This window comes from Micrasema longulum, unplaced genomic scaffold, assembly GCF_059751315.1.
Source record: "Micrasema longulum isolate JH-2025_06_02 unplaced genomic scaffold, ASM5975131v1 h1tg001149l, whole genome shotgun sequence".
NCBI lineage: Eukaryota > Metazoa > Arthropoda > Insecta > Trichoptera > Brachycentridae > Micrasema > Micrasema longulum.
Window position 1 is genome coordinate 256341 of NW_028278336.1, and position 14813 is coordinate 271153.

Here is a 14813-nt window from a genome sequence, read left to right on the forward strand (position 1 = left end):
AAATAATGCTCTTATTGGTTTTTACTTTTTCCATTTCCTAGTCCTCAAATCACAATGTCATAGAACAGTGATAAAAGGTGTATCTTCGTACCATTTGTGAGAAGCTTTTAAAAATAAATATAGTATGAAAATTGTAGAAAATATTTCATTATAAGTTGTGAAGAATTAAGAGTTTATTAATTTTTGTACATTTTACTTTTATACAATTCTTTTCCCAGCTTACAAAGGTACATACGTCATTCAGTTGGACAATTTTCATTTACATGGAAATATAACTTCATTATAAATAATTAAAAGAGTAGAAGAAAAATCTTGCTATAATACACAAATTAATAATATAATATGGGGGACTTTTCAGTTTACTGCTTTGACATGAATATTTTCAGTTGACATAAATATTTATTTAAGAAGGCGTTTTTACACTAGAATATTTTACTGTCCCTGGACTGGCATCTGAAGCGTAAGACTGATCATTTTACATTTATCATTGCTACGGAAAGGGAATGATGACGACAATTATTATGATTTTATTTTATTTAAAAAAATATATTATCACTATATATTATATGAGTTAATTAAATTTTCTTTCTGCATGAGCAGAGTAAGTACCATTATTTGTCAAAAATGAATATTGTTGTTGATGTTGAGTGGCATTTGAAAAATTAGCATTAGCACTGTGAATTTGTATAAATAATTATTAATTCATAATAAATTATTAATAGCATCATCTACTTCTAAATATGTAATGGCATTTACATGAATAATGATAATAATTACTGGGTATGATTTTGGTCAATCATTTCTGAAATAATTATCTGAATAACTTCTAAAATTTAAAAGAAAAAAAATGACTCCCTAAAAGACAAGTTGCAATAAGATAAAGAAATCCAAAAAGCGGGTTGTGTCAATACCCCTTCTATCCTTTGTAGAGGGGGTTTTGGTTGCGTTCCCGCGGCTGATGTTGCGGAATCATGGATTTAATAGCCAAGGTTCGAACGCACTATATAATGCTCACAACTCTTTGAAAATGACTCAAAATGCAGGCTGAAAAATCGCTAGCAATGAGAGTTGTATACAATTATTTTATTTCATTTTCAATATTAATAAATTTTTTGCATTGGTTATACTTTTTTTACTCTCTTTGATATGTGTTGCTTTGACCCCGAACACCACTATAGTTGCCTTCATAAATTTCATTAATCTCAGTATTAGTCTCAACATAGACGGTTATTTTTTTTATAAGATAATATATTGTTCAAAACTTGGTGTACAAAAAAAATATTCCCAAAGTTCTCACGCTTGTTATGAACGTCACGATATGATTTTTGCATGGCTATGTCAATATGTATTCTATAGCCATAAAGTATATGAACATAATCTGTGATACGAACAGAGACAATATTCGCGCCGAAATATTTGACAATTCGGCCGATTTGACATTTATCGTAAAAAGTAAAAACACGAATTGTAAATGAAAACTTTGTCTGCAAATAGTTTGTAAATTAAGTGACAATGGTTTTACAAAACTCCGGTAAGTATCGTGCAGACAAAGGTGAATCGTCTAAAGGCGATGGACTATTCTCTGGAAATCGGTGAGTATTAAAAAAATACGAAATTTTCGTGATAGAATTAGTTTTCATAATTTTTGCTAAAATACCAAAAAATATTTTAGGGAGGATACTTCTGAATCGAGGATAAGAATAGCCTTGGAAAATGACAAAATAGATTCCAAATATGGTTTTGAAAGACTGCGGGATCACCGCGAGAGGACAGGCTTCCTGATAAACATGCACACGGTAATTTATTTCATTAATATAATGCAATAACAATCAATAGATAGCAGTGTAAAATTTATTATTTATACATCAACGGTTAAAACAACCTTTTACAAAAAATGTTTACAGAAATAATCACAGCAGTGAACAATAATAATTATGTGGTACATAATATGAAATATAATAGAATAATTAAAACTAAATTTAGTGAACATAGAATATAAAAAAAAAAAACAAAAAAAGTAAAAAGGAAACATAACATCTCTAAATAAAAGATAACAATTAGAGAAAATCTTATGTTCTAAATATAAATATAAAAAATTAAAGTTGAGAATAATTTAATGGTAAGTTTTTAATAGCAATAAGAAAACTTAAATTATCTAAATAACACCTTTATTTTGTCAGAAAATAAAAAATGTCTTATGGTTTTTTGTGGAGACAATTATTTCATCTATTGCACTGCCTGAAAATATTTGTTTAATTTTTCTACGTCTTGGACCAGTTGGTTTAACCCTTTTCATTGAGATTTTCTGCCGGTGCACAGAAATACTTGTAGCCCATTTTAAAATTCCTGTACTAAAAAAAGCGTCATTGGTCACTTCTGTACCTGTTATAAATATTCATTAAATAAATATTCATATATTAAAAAAAATTATACCTGCTTTACCGGTCCGCAATTCTTTTCTCTTATTTCCACCGGTTCGCAGGCTTAAAAATGTTGAGATACGCTGTCCAATAGGATACACATGATTTAATTTTTTCTCATGAACTCAAACGGTACTGATACAAAATTCAGTTAAAACATCTCTACCATATTTTTTATTCTTAACTGAATTATCACAACCGAGATTGAAAACATTGTTAATTATGGATTTTGAAAGTCTAGGCATGCATTTACAAAATAGAAAAAACTTATATGAATAAAAAAATCCTAATGATATAATTTTTTCTTTCGACGTTTTAGACGGAGATTCTTGATGAAGACAGAAGGCTTATATCCGCCATAGATTACTTCTTTATTGAGATGGACGGATCGAGATTCAAAGTATCCCTCGCTTACCAGCCGTACTTCCTCCTCAACGCTCGCAAGGAGTGTGAACAGGAAGTCATCATGTTCCTGACTAAGAAATACGCAGGAGTTATCGCTAAAATTGAGACCATTGACAAAGAGGACCTAGATCTGGTAATCCCTAAATATAATCAACAAATAGTTAAACAGTTTAGCTGCCCTTTTTTGGTTTCCATGTTCAAACTGAAACAGGATTGAGGCCACAATCTCAGGCTGGATAGAACTAAATTCAACCTAAACCCGCGGAAGTGTTTCCTGGGCAATGGGGTTGTTGATAGTTGGAAAAACCTACCTCAAGAGCTGGTCTTGATGTGTAGTCTCGACAACTGAAAGAATGAGCTCAATGAGGAAGTTCAGTATTTTTAAAAATATTTTTATTTTATTTGTTAATAGACTATTAAACTAAGCCAAAATTTTATTTTTATTTTTGTATATCATATTATCAGCGCCATGATTTTTTAAAGTTATGTGTTTCTGAAATTACTCCACATATAAAATCAGAGGTTGTCTTCCGCTTATTCTCGGTCAGTTCTGCCGATTGGCCCGTTATTTTATAAATTACAAAACCTAAAATAATCGTAGCGTTGATAGAAAAATATATTTCAAAAACCACTGAACTTCCTCATTGAGAAATAATATGTAAATTTATTTATTTCATTACACATACTTAAAATGATTCTGACTAGGGTTCGTAACCCTGTTCATAAATATGTTGAATTAAATTCCTTTTAGGCTAACCATTTGTCAGGATTAAAACAGAGTTACATTAAGCTTTCGTTCATGTCATCGAATGACATGATGAAAGTTCGTAAGGAGATTCTCACAGCCGTTAACAAGAACAAAGAGAGGCTGAAAATGGATACTATTTATGCTGAAATGTTAACCAACGCCCTCACTAGTGCCGCCGCCCTCGAGCACGCTAAGAAAACCACAGATCACATGGAAAACATCTTGGATATCAGGTTTGTGCAGATTTTATCATTATAGATAACTTATATAGCTCCATTTTCTCAATAAAATTCGTAAAGGGCGCATTACAAACTGATTCTATGAATATTTATTTAAATTCAAGTTGAAATTTAAAATGAACGTAAAACTTTTTAATAAAACAATTTATTTTATCAACATGCTACATATTCATTTAAATGATTTAGAGAACAGGTCGTCGATAGGTATCCATTACCGCGTAGGTAATATCACAGCCTAGTCATCTAATTACAACATTTGGCGGAAGATATATTCAAACATTGCTAGTAAAAACAAAAAAAATAACTTGCATAAATATAAAGTAAGTGATCGCTCGGGAGAATTTATCTTCAACTATCCGTCATAGTGAAGATATGTCACTTGTGAGTAGACATGTGTACCGTGAGATATGTATCTCATTGGTCTACATGTCAAAGATTTTTTTAATTCTTTTTTTTTAGAGAGCACGATGTCCCTTACCATGTCAGAGTCTCCATAGATATGAAAATATTCTGTGGCTCTTGGTATAATGTGAAACCGAGGGGTACAAGCACGGAGCATCCTATCATCACCAAAAGGGACGACCTTCTGGAAAGACCTGACCCCATCGTGCTGGCCTTCGACATAGAGACAACCAAACTGCCCCTGAAGTTTCCTGACTCCCAAACGGACCAGATAATGATGATATCGTACATGATTGATGGCCAGGGATATTTGATCACAAACAGAGAAATTATTTCTACTGACGTGGAGGATTTTGAATACACACCTAAGCCAGAATTTGAAGGGTGACTAATTTTCATACTTTTATGTAATGTCATCCTCATGGTCTGATGGTCAGCGCGTTTGCCTACCATGCAAGAGGACTCAGGTTCGATTCCTGACATGGTTGGCATGAAATATCTATTTTAAATGTTTTTTTTACACTATAATATTTCATAGTTTATGAATGTTTTAAATTAAATCAGGGGATTAGAAATATGTATACAAAATTAATTATATTTTGGGGAAGAAAATATGGAATTCTAAGCAATTACAGAGTTTATGATCTGCCATAGGCCGTTTTAAGTGATGACTATACGCACTGCTTAACAATCTCTATTCGTATTAGATTATGTGACTTATCAATTTCATTTTTCAGAATGTTTATAATTTTCAATGAGGAAAATGAGCTGGCCTTGTTACAAAAATTCTTTGATCACATTTTAGATGTAAAACCTCACATATTTGTAACATACAATGGTAAGAACAGAATAAATATTTTTAGAATGAGTAAAAACCTTAAATATTTATTTATTTATTTTATTTTATTCATTCACAAATAGTGTTGTGTTAATATAGTACAGCAACAATATTAAAGCGCAACACGAACGTAATTAAAAAGCAACATATGCGACATCAGTGTATATGTATAAAGATAATTATTATTATAAGTTTAAATATGGAGAATTAAATATCTTGAAACAAAAATACTACCCATCTCTGTAGTGATATAAAATAATTAAATATGGAGTTCTACAAAATAAACACCAAATCAATCAATAAAGATAGTTCTTGATAAAGAAACAAAATTTAGATTTACATGAAACAACCAATGCAAATAATTGATCATCAAGGAGTTTCCAACTCAAATTCCTCCCCCCAAGGAATATTTAGTCCCTTAATGCTCTCTTCCAAAATATCAAACTCTCTCGGTGATGTAACTGTAGATTTAATTATTTTTCAATAAAAAATTACAATGATCTTCTACCAATAATTTTCTCTAACTAATTTGAATCAATATTATGTACGTTTGTTTAGGTGACTTCTTCGATTGGCCATTTGTGGAAGCACGAGCATTAATTCATGGTTTAAATATGAAAAAAGAAATTGGCTTTTCCAAACAAAACTCCCGGGAAGGATCCTACCTGTGCAGGCCGGCTATGCACATGGATTGTTTCTGGTAAATCCCACAATTACCCTTGATTTACTAGTGTAATAATTGCACTAAAAATAAATATATTTTTAATGATGTAATAACTTATATTTACATATAAGTTACTAATTAAAAATACTTAGTACGCTTCCACCTAAAATGAAAAATAAGTGGAAGTGTGCACAAAATTTTTAATTCGTAACTTATACGTAAATATAAGTTATTACATCATTATGGAATTCCATCAAGAATTGTCAATAAATAATTCAAAACAAATAAATATATTTTTAATTCCGCATGAATGTGCTGGTGCATTGTCATGATGTAACAGCACTTTCTGCTTTGCCAAATGGGGCCGTGTTTCCTTTAATTTTTCGTCAAAGCGGTTCGATAACTCGCTGTAGTATTGCCCAGTGAACGTTTTTACTTTTTATAAAGAGTCCATGTCCAGTCGAATTGTCCGATCGAACAGATTCCCCGGAAGCAACCGATTGCTTTTTTTTATTATTGTTTGGTTTCCGGTGTATGGTGATGAATCCAGGTCTCATCGACGGTGGTAACTTGACGCAAAAATTCCTTTGGAACATGCTTAAATTACTCCAAACACAGCTTTGAATTTGAAAGCCGCACCCGCTTATTGTCCACCGTAAGCAATCACAACACCCAGCAAGGCATTTGCTCACATTAGCTTATATATTATGTAAATGAAATAATTTCTAACTTAAATTTAAACTGTAAAATAGGTCTTGATTTCCAACCGCCCATGTGCTCTGTAGCTGCAAGACGTGTTGGGATGTTTATTGTACAGCCCCGAAAAGTGATTTTCTCAATAATGGCACTATAATAATTATCCAGAATAAGTATATTAATCATAGCCTTCTTTATCAGTCTGTCAGTCAGATGAGACAACCTTTCTGTTTTGTATTGCGTAGTAATATTTTTGTGTTATTATTTTAGCTGGGTGAAACGAGATTCTTATTTACCCGTTGGGTCTCAAGGATTAAAGGCTGTAGCCAAAGCCAAACTCCGTTATGACCCTGTAGAATTAGACCCTGAGGATATGTGCAAAATGGCCGTGGAACAACCTCAGGTATAAAAATAAAATAATATACAAATCTTGAGAGAAAGGTCAAACAAAATAATATATTACAAGAAAAATAATTACTGCTAATGTTCTAGTGATTGTTTAAATCTAGAAAGACTTGTGTACTTAAAAAGTTCACATTCTGTCTGAGTTTACAACACGATTATACTTATAATATTATGATTTTTATTATTATTTTATAAATATAATATTAATTTTATATTTGAAGCATTATTTTTGTGGTTATTCACTATAATAAAATAAATATAAAAATAACTTTGATTTTAACCACTTATTTTTAATTCTTACTACCGACCGGTTTCAAAGCTACACAAGCTTCTTTATCAAGGTAATAATAATAAGGTATAATTAACTAATGAATTCCATGCTATTTTATTTTAATGGTGATTACCCTTTTAATACCCCTTCACTGCTCTAATTTTCTTGCCTTCTCTTTCACAGTAGTAGCTGCTCAATTGTGGAATAATCTACCCACTAAAGTTAGAGATGCTCCTTTTTTATTTACATTAAATCAAGATTGAAATGTCACTATCTAAATGTTTGAGTTGTTCCTTTCTCCTTCTCTTTTCCATCCTATCACCTCTCCTCTCCTCTCTTCATAGTATGGTGTAAATTTTTTGTTAATTTTTGTTTTTAATTTTTGTATAAAATTATAAGTGTAAATGTTTTAGTTAATTTTTGTTTTAAATTGTTAAATAAAATTGTATTCTGTTAAAATATGTCCATGTTCTCTAATGTAATTTTCTCAAACTGAATGGTTTGGGTAGGTAGGAAGAAATTGGCAATATGCCCGCCCTTATATGTATAATTGTATATAAAGTGTAAAAATAAAATAAATTACTAAATATTACATCGAACATATGAAGCTAATAAGTCAAGTCTTTTTGTCACGTTGTTCTTCTAAATATGAAAAGTGTGAGAAAATAATTAGAAAAAATAAAACATAAGTGTTTAAAAACAATGTTATTTTATATTTATTTTACAATATCATATTGTTCAAATGTGTATTTTTACTTATGCTGAAGCATTTTAGTGAAAAATATTTGGCTTTAGTGAAAAATTTTGAGCATAAAATGTATACATTACAGGTATACCTTGAGGCAGGAAATACGAAAGCGTGAACTCTAACAAGATTTATAATTCTCTGCACTTGAGAATACACTTATAAACCATATTAACGCATTGATTAGTATTTATTTTAATGGAAATAATTCAAATATATATAAATTTCTAGGTGTTATCTAATTATTCAGTGTCGGATGCTGTAGCCACCTACTACCTGTACATGAAATATGTGCACCCTTTCATTTTCGCCCTATGCACCATCATTCCACAAGAACCAGATGAGGTAAAGTTATATTTTATGCCAGTAAAAAAAATAGTATAACCTGTCGAAAAAAAACCTAATCCATCAGTTATTCCATTTGAATTCCACTGAATTGGATTGTGGTCCCAGGTTCAAATCCTACTCTACCACTACTCTACCAAACTCGATTTCCATTTTTCCTGCACAAGTTGTTTACGGCTTTTAGGAAATGGACTGAAAATTTAAATATTTGAGTAAATAATAAGAACTCAAGTATTTCTCTTTTTTTTTAATATTGAAAATTTTTAAAAAATAAAATTAATTTAAAAACTCAACCGTAATGTTGGCGGCCTCCATGGTTTAATGGTCAAGGAGATGGTGGATATAGTTTTTCAAAGCTCGATATTCGCCCCACGTGGCGCTTTGTCTTTTTTTAACAATTTAAAGCCAGTTGAGACGCATCGATTGCCTGATAAAAAACACCAAAACATGATAAAAACCAGCTTTAAAAAATATCAAAGTCTTACACAATAAAATATTGTGTTTTGAAAAAACTCATATTCTCATGGCTCTATTTGAAGTACTTCCAATTTATTTCCAACATTGGCTAAATTAGATGGCAAGTGAACATTGACTGTACAAATTGGTATGTTCACATACTTCGTAATGTTTTTAGGTCTTAAGAAAGGGTTCCGGCACTCTCTGTGAGTCTCTCTTGATGGTGGAGGCTTTCCACGCCAACATTGTGTTCCCGAACAAGCAGATAGAAGAGCTGAACAAATTGACAACAGACGGTCATCTTATGGACCATGAAACATACGTAGGCGGGCATGTGGAAGCTTTAGAATCAGGTAATTTAATGACATTTGTTTTTTAACAACTGAAGGCTATCTGACTTGTGTTGTGTTGAGCCCGTCTTGCTACCATCAGAAGATTGATTTAGTTAAAATTAAAATATTAGGTGTTAACTTAAGTCGTATTTTTTTTTTTCATTTGAAATAAAATTTTCTGCTCTGCAAGATATGGTGTTTTTGCTTTCGTTACATATATTCTTTTATTTGATTACAAGCCTTCATAATGGAATGTCAAGTAGATGAAAGTGAGCATTTTCAATACTCTTCTGTTAGCGTTCAATTGAGGGAATAAAGCTGTCAAAGCTGCTTGCAATATTTGCACAGTGTACGGTGAAGATGCTATGGATAAAAGGACAGCTTGTCGATGCTTTTTGCGTTTCATAGGAGGCAGGACTATTTAAGATGGCGGTATACAGTCATGTGAATACAATTCATTGGCTCGGCCAATCTCTTCATGAATATTATGGTTGACGCGGTCCCCATCAAAGTCCATTGATTGTCCGGAACACTATGTCTTTCTGGTCGAAATTACCGTCTTTGAAATGTAAAAACCATAGACGAGTGCATTTCAGCTCTTTTACTTAAAAAAAATTGACAGATGGAAAAGTTGAGGAAATGTAGATGTTTAAAAATAGGCAGAATGGTGAATTTTACAGTGTGTTAAGTGGCTACTTAAACCAGCCATTGACCAGTCATAAGCCCTGTAGATGCCTAGACTTATATATTCCCTTCTTTAAAATGTTCTTCATCTCTGTCGTAATATGTCAAATACATATATGGTTACTTGGATTCCAGGTGTTTTTCGAGCGGACATTCCGTGTAGGTTCAAACTGGTGCCGGAGATGTTCGACAAGCTGATCGATTCCATCGGCAAAGTGATGAAGCATGCCATCGAGGAAGAGGAACAAGTCCCCCTTGATATGGTTACTAACTTCGACGAGGCTTGCGAACAGATCAAAGAGAAACTCGTTGCTCTGCGCGACCACCCCAACAGACTGGAGAATCCTATCATTTATCATTTAGATGTCGGAGCCATGTACCCAAACATCATTCTAACAAATAGGTAAGATCAAGAATACTTTGAGCATGTCCAAATGTTTGTAGACGAGGCTAGATTCCACTCCCTAGGTAGGAATCAAGATCGACATTTAGTGCAATGAATGCAATCTCTTAGATGAATGTGTGGGAAATCAAATATTACAGGGTTAGGAACGATGAAATCTGAGACAGGTATAATTGATAAGATAAAGAAAAGATAAAAAAAAACAATCATATCTATTGAACAGAAGCAGGAATGCAATATTTACACTTATACTTTTACTGGTTTAATATTTTTACTTGTAAATTTTATCCAGGTTGCAGCCTTCAGCCATGGTGAACTCCAGTGTATGTGCCGTGTGTGATCTGAACAGGCCTGGGGCTACTTGTCAGAGAGATATGGAGTGGGTGTGGAGGGGGGAATATTGTAAGTATTTATAAAATAAAACATTTTTTTATCAATAAGCCAACCAACAATTGAACATAGTTATATAGAAAGAGTCCACAATTTTGAAAAAAATCCACAATAGAAATATTGCTGGGATCAAAAAGAAACAGAATGGGATCACATTTCATGTGTAAGTAGCAAATACATTACTTAAAAATTTAATTATTTTTCCATCTGTCAGATTTTCAAAGAAAACAATATGGACATTTTGTTAGCGTTGCCAGAGTAGTCAAATTTTTTACGCTACTTTGCTCATCTAATGAGAAAACTAACGAAAATTGGACCTCTCGGATTAAACAACGCCGTGGTGAACATTTGACTGAAATTATCTTTAAAACATGATGGCATCAGATATTATTTAACATGACGTAAAAATATCCACTTTATGTAAAATATAATTTGTTTCATTTTTTTAGTTTAAAGTTCAATAATTCAGTTACTCTTATTAAATGACCCTTTACTTATCTACTCTGTTGTGTCAATCAATGTTTCCGCGAGTACAATAAAAATTTAGAGAAATTAACTACCTAATTGCTTTTTTAAAAAATATAATTATCTTACATTTGTGTTATGATTATATTTTTCCGCGATCTGGCAACGCGGTGACTTCACGAATGCGCGCAGCGAAAGTGGGGGAATTTTTGGACACAGTCCGATGTATTCAAATATGATTATACGCTCCTTGTGGACTATTCTTAATTCTATGGTTGGACCAGTTGACTTGGACTGACCTTTTTACCAAATTGTTTTGAAAGTAGTTGATCATTCGATCAGTTAAAACAACAGAAGAGCTCCCAACACACCACAATAATGAGAACACTCGCCATCACAACACAACAGGACACAATAATGTAATCCCACCTTTATATCAAATCGTCATTGTTCAATTTTACTATCCAAAAAAGAATCTCAGGTGTTTTTATGTCACTCGAATGTTAAGAGGACTCGGTGGATAACAAAACTTTAAGTAGTTTCCGCCAAATATAACCTTTTGTATTTCCAAATATTTTATATTTCATTCCTAGCCCCTGCATCTCGCAGCGAATACCAAAGAATCCAGCAACAGTTAGAAACTGAAAAGTTTCCTGCTCTTTTTCCCGGCGGTCCCCCGAGGGCCTTCCATGCGCTTCCTAAGGAAGATCAGGTTAGTACAACATTAGTTTTTGGAATGTTATACAATGTATCATGGGTGACATAAAGTTAAACCACTATAGGTGACCTGCTTTTGAATGTTTTTGTGTGGTTATTTCAATAACAGCAACTAATGATGACTTCACTCAAACAAAATAGTATATAAATAAAACAAGATCAACTATTTATATTTAGTATCTGAGGGCACGCTAGAAACATGACATTGCATATTTTCAGCAAGCTGGTTCCTGGCTACTTATTGCTATTCTTAACATGATGCTAAGTAGTTATCTTTCAAACGGGAATAATGTCTTTTTTTATTGTATTAATTGTAGGAAATGTAAATTCGCAGAGGAAGGTGGACCTAAAATAGGGGCGGGCGACTAGGAATGGATATGCGGTCGATACTATGGCCACCCATGCTATATATTATGTTATCATGTATCCTGAGCTATTTAGTACAAACAGAATTTTTCGATACTATTCTGGCCGATCACCTTTTATTCCTGTCCTTCCCATGATCCATTTTCATGGTACCTACCATTACATCAAGGGAAAAAAAGGGGATTTGGAACACATTTGTAGAAATTAGTTTGCTGAGGGTTGGAGCTCCAAACCCAGTTAGAGATTGACAGAAGACACAAAGTTGAATGTTTGATGCGTGCAATAACATGGAGAATAAATAATCAATTGAAATATGTCGCGCAAGTGTTACAGCGATGGGGAGTTTAACTGGCTACACGTGGACTATATGCTGGAAGTGAGAATCTGCGTTGAATTGACTTGTCGAGCTGACTGGCCTTACCACGCCCTGTGGTCTCTTTATAGGCTACATTCCTTTGTATTTCATGTCTCCATGGTAGGAACGATGTTTATGTACTTCAGGACGTTGCTCTTGTCGTTATTTGCAATACTGTTAGTCTTGCATTCAATATAAAATGACTTTCTTCACAGCGACGATCTATATTTCAGGTGAAATTATTGCATGTATGTGTGTCATCGATCAATAGACTATGAATCCCTTACATTTAAAATTGATATCATAATTCTTGGAATCGTCGTTAGTGCTGCGAATCTTCATAAAAATTCGGAAAACTTTTGTGCTTGTAATAGTTTTAATCCACGTGAGCGTGCCATCAGAAGATCATCGCAAATCACAAATGTTTTAAAGGTGGGTCTGTGCCTGAACATCGCACAAAATGTAAGGGTAGGCAAAACTTTTCTTTGAATAGGAACATAATATCATCTATATTTACTATATATTGTTTTTTTGTTTTGCAGGCCGCATATGAAAAGAAACGCTTGGCTGATTATTGCAGAATAGCCTATAAGAAAACTAAGATCACAAGACAAGAAGTCAAAACAACAACCATCTGTCAGAAGGAGAATTCTTTCTATGTAGATACAGTCAGAGCGTTCAGGTACATAATCGGATCCATGTTGGTTTGGACATGTAGAGCGAATGGAAGGCAAAAAAGGGCTAAAAAGATTTACGATGCGAATGTTGATGGATGCAGAAAACGAGGAAGACTGAGAAAGAAAGAAAAAAATTTTAACTGAGCAATATAATGTACCCAAAATAAAATCAATGTTCACTATGAATGAAAACCACAATCTCAGAGGTCATTCATTGAAACTTAACACTGCCTCCTTCTTATCCAACCCCAGGAAGAACTTCCTGACAAACCGAGTCGTGGAGAAATAGAATGGCCTTCCTGAGAAAGTGACTGTTGCTAGTTCAGTTAATGTATTAAAAAACCGCTTAGATGCACACATCAATTTATAATGTTTTATAATCATGTACACTTGACATACACGCATCAGCTTAATAGCCGCTAGTGTATAATTAATAACAATAATAATGAAGACGTGGCATGACCAAATCCAACAAATACTTGTAGATGGACATGTCAAAAGTTGGAATAATCGGCGTGAGGTATGTATGCAATGACAGAGTGATGTTGCGTTCTATCCTCTCTGCCTTATGGGGAAACGGCGTGATGCTTTGTTTGTGTGTAAAAATTGTGTTTCGTCAGTTAAAAATAGTAATTACATATTTGATTTAAACAGAATGACACAATATATCTGTGTTCAAATCTTGCGCAAATTATTATACCAATTCGCTTAAATTATGATTTTTCGGTTACAGAGACAGGAGATACGAGTACAAAGCGCTGAACAAGCAGGCTAAGCAGAAGGTGGCTCAAGCTATAGCCGGGGGTGACGCCGGGGAGATCAAGGCCGCCAAGTCATGCGAGGTTCTCTATGACTCCCTTCAGCTCGCCCACAAGTGCATCCTCAACTCCTTCTACGGCTATGTCATGAGGAGAGGGTAACCCATTTTATCGCTCTCTTTAATTCTTTAGCGTTAACAATAAACAAAAAAAACGACGATTTGCGCTTCTGCCAATACGATACCAATATAGATAGTGAATTTAAAAGAAGGTAAACACTAAATAAGACATAAGTAGAAAACATTCAGAATTAGAAGTTAGTAATGGGGTATTATCACTCAGCAAGAATACCGGATTTAACACGCTCTACATATAAAGCCCCAATTATCAAAAAAAATACAATTTAAATTATATAAAGGAAATATTAGCGTTCTTATAATTTACCCAAATATTTCAATTTTGGTGACCATTTTCAACGAGTTGTAAATAACTCGCTTTTAGAAAATGGAAATCAAGTTGGGTTAGCATGAGGTTCGAACCTCGGACCTCTGATCCGTGAGTCCGCAACACTAGCCACAGGACCGCAACCCGATTCAATAATCATTTTCATTTGCAAAATTAACTAAAATGACAGATTTGTCTCTCCAACAAATAATATATTCCAAGATTAGATTCTATGTTTACTTTTGTATGGGTACTATTGTGTACCATATTTACGTGTATACTTATTTTTTAAATTACTTGTCATTATTATTACTATTTTTTAAATTTTTTTTTATACAAAAGAATTTAATTGTACTTAATATATTTATATTTTGTACCTTTTAAAGAAAAATATTTATAAATTCTTTTCCTTTTAAAATTTTATCTGCACACATTGTTTAATTATTTTTTTATTTCTAAATATGTTCTTTATACAAAACTGCTGTGTTATATATATATATATGTGTAGTATTTATGTAAAATAATACTTAAATTTTTAAGTTTTTCACATTATATTGAAATGTTTATATTATTTTAAATATTTTTTTT

At 32.8% G+C, this 14813-nt stretch overlaps 1 protein-coding gene across 1 annotated transcript in view; it reads left to right on the forward strand.

The window, feature by feature from the left end:
• Nucleotides 1–1409: 1409 nt before the first annotated feature.
• Nucleotides 1410–14813, forward strand: part of PolE1 (DNA polymerase epsilon catalytic subunit 1) — a 38615-nt gene continuing 25211 nt past the window's right edge. The window contains exons 1-15 of the mRNA XM_088233758.1: nt 1410–1592; nt 1673–1796; nt 2740–2958; nt 3577–3806; nt 4272–4598; nt 4952–5052; nt 5611–5752; nt 6683–6815; nt 8065–8178; nt 8813–8987; nt 9786–10053; nt 10346–10455; nt 11502–11620; nt 12889–13028; nt 13757–13939. Of these exons, the coding sequence (XP_088089884.1) occupies nt 1513–1592; nt 1673–1796; nt 2740–2958; nt 3577–3806; nt 4272–4598; nt 4952–5052; nt 5611–5752; nt 6683–6815; nt 8065–8178; nt 8813–8987; nt 9786–10053; nt 10346–10455; nt 11502–11620; nt 12889–13028; nt 13757–13939 (2465 nt within the window). The 5' untranslated portion in view covers nt 1410–1512. The remainder of the gene's footprint in view (nt 1593–1672; nt 1797–2739; nt 2959–3576; nt 3807–4271; nt 4599–4951; nt 5053–5610; nt 5753–6682; nt 6816–8064; nt 8179–8812; nt 8988–9785; nt 10054–10345; nt 10456–11501; nt 11621–12888; nt 13029–13756; nt 13940–14813) is intronic.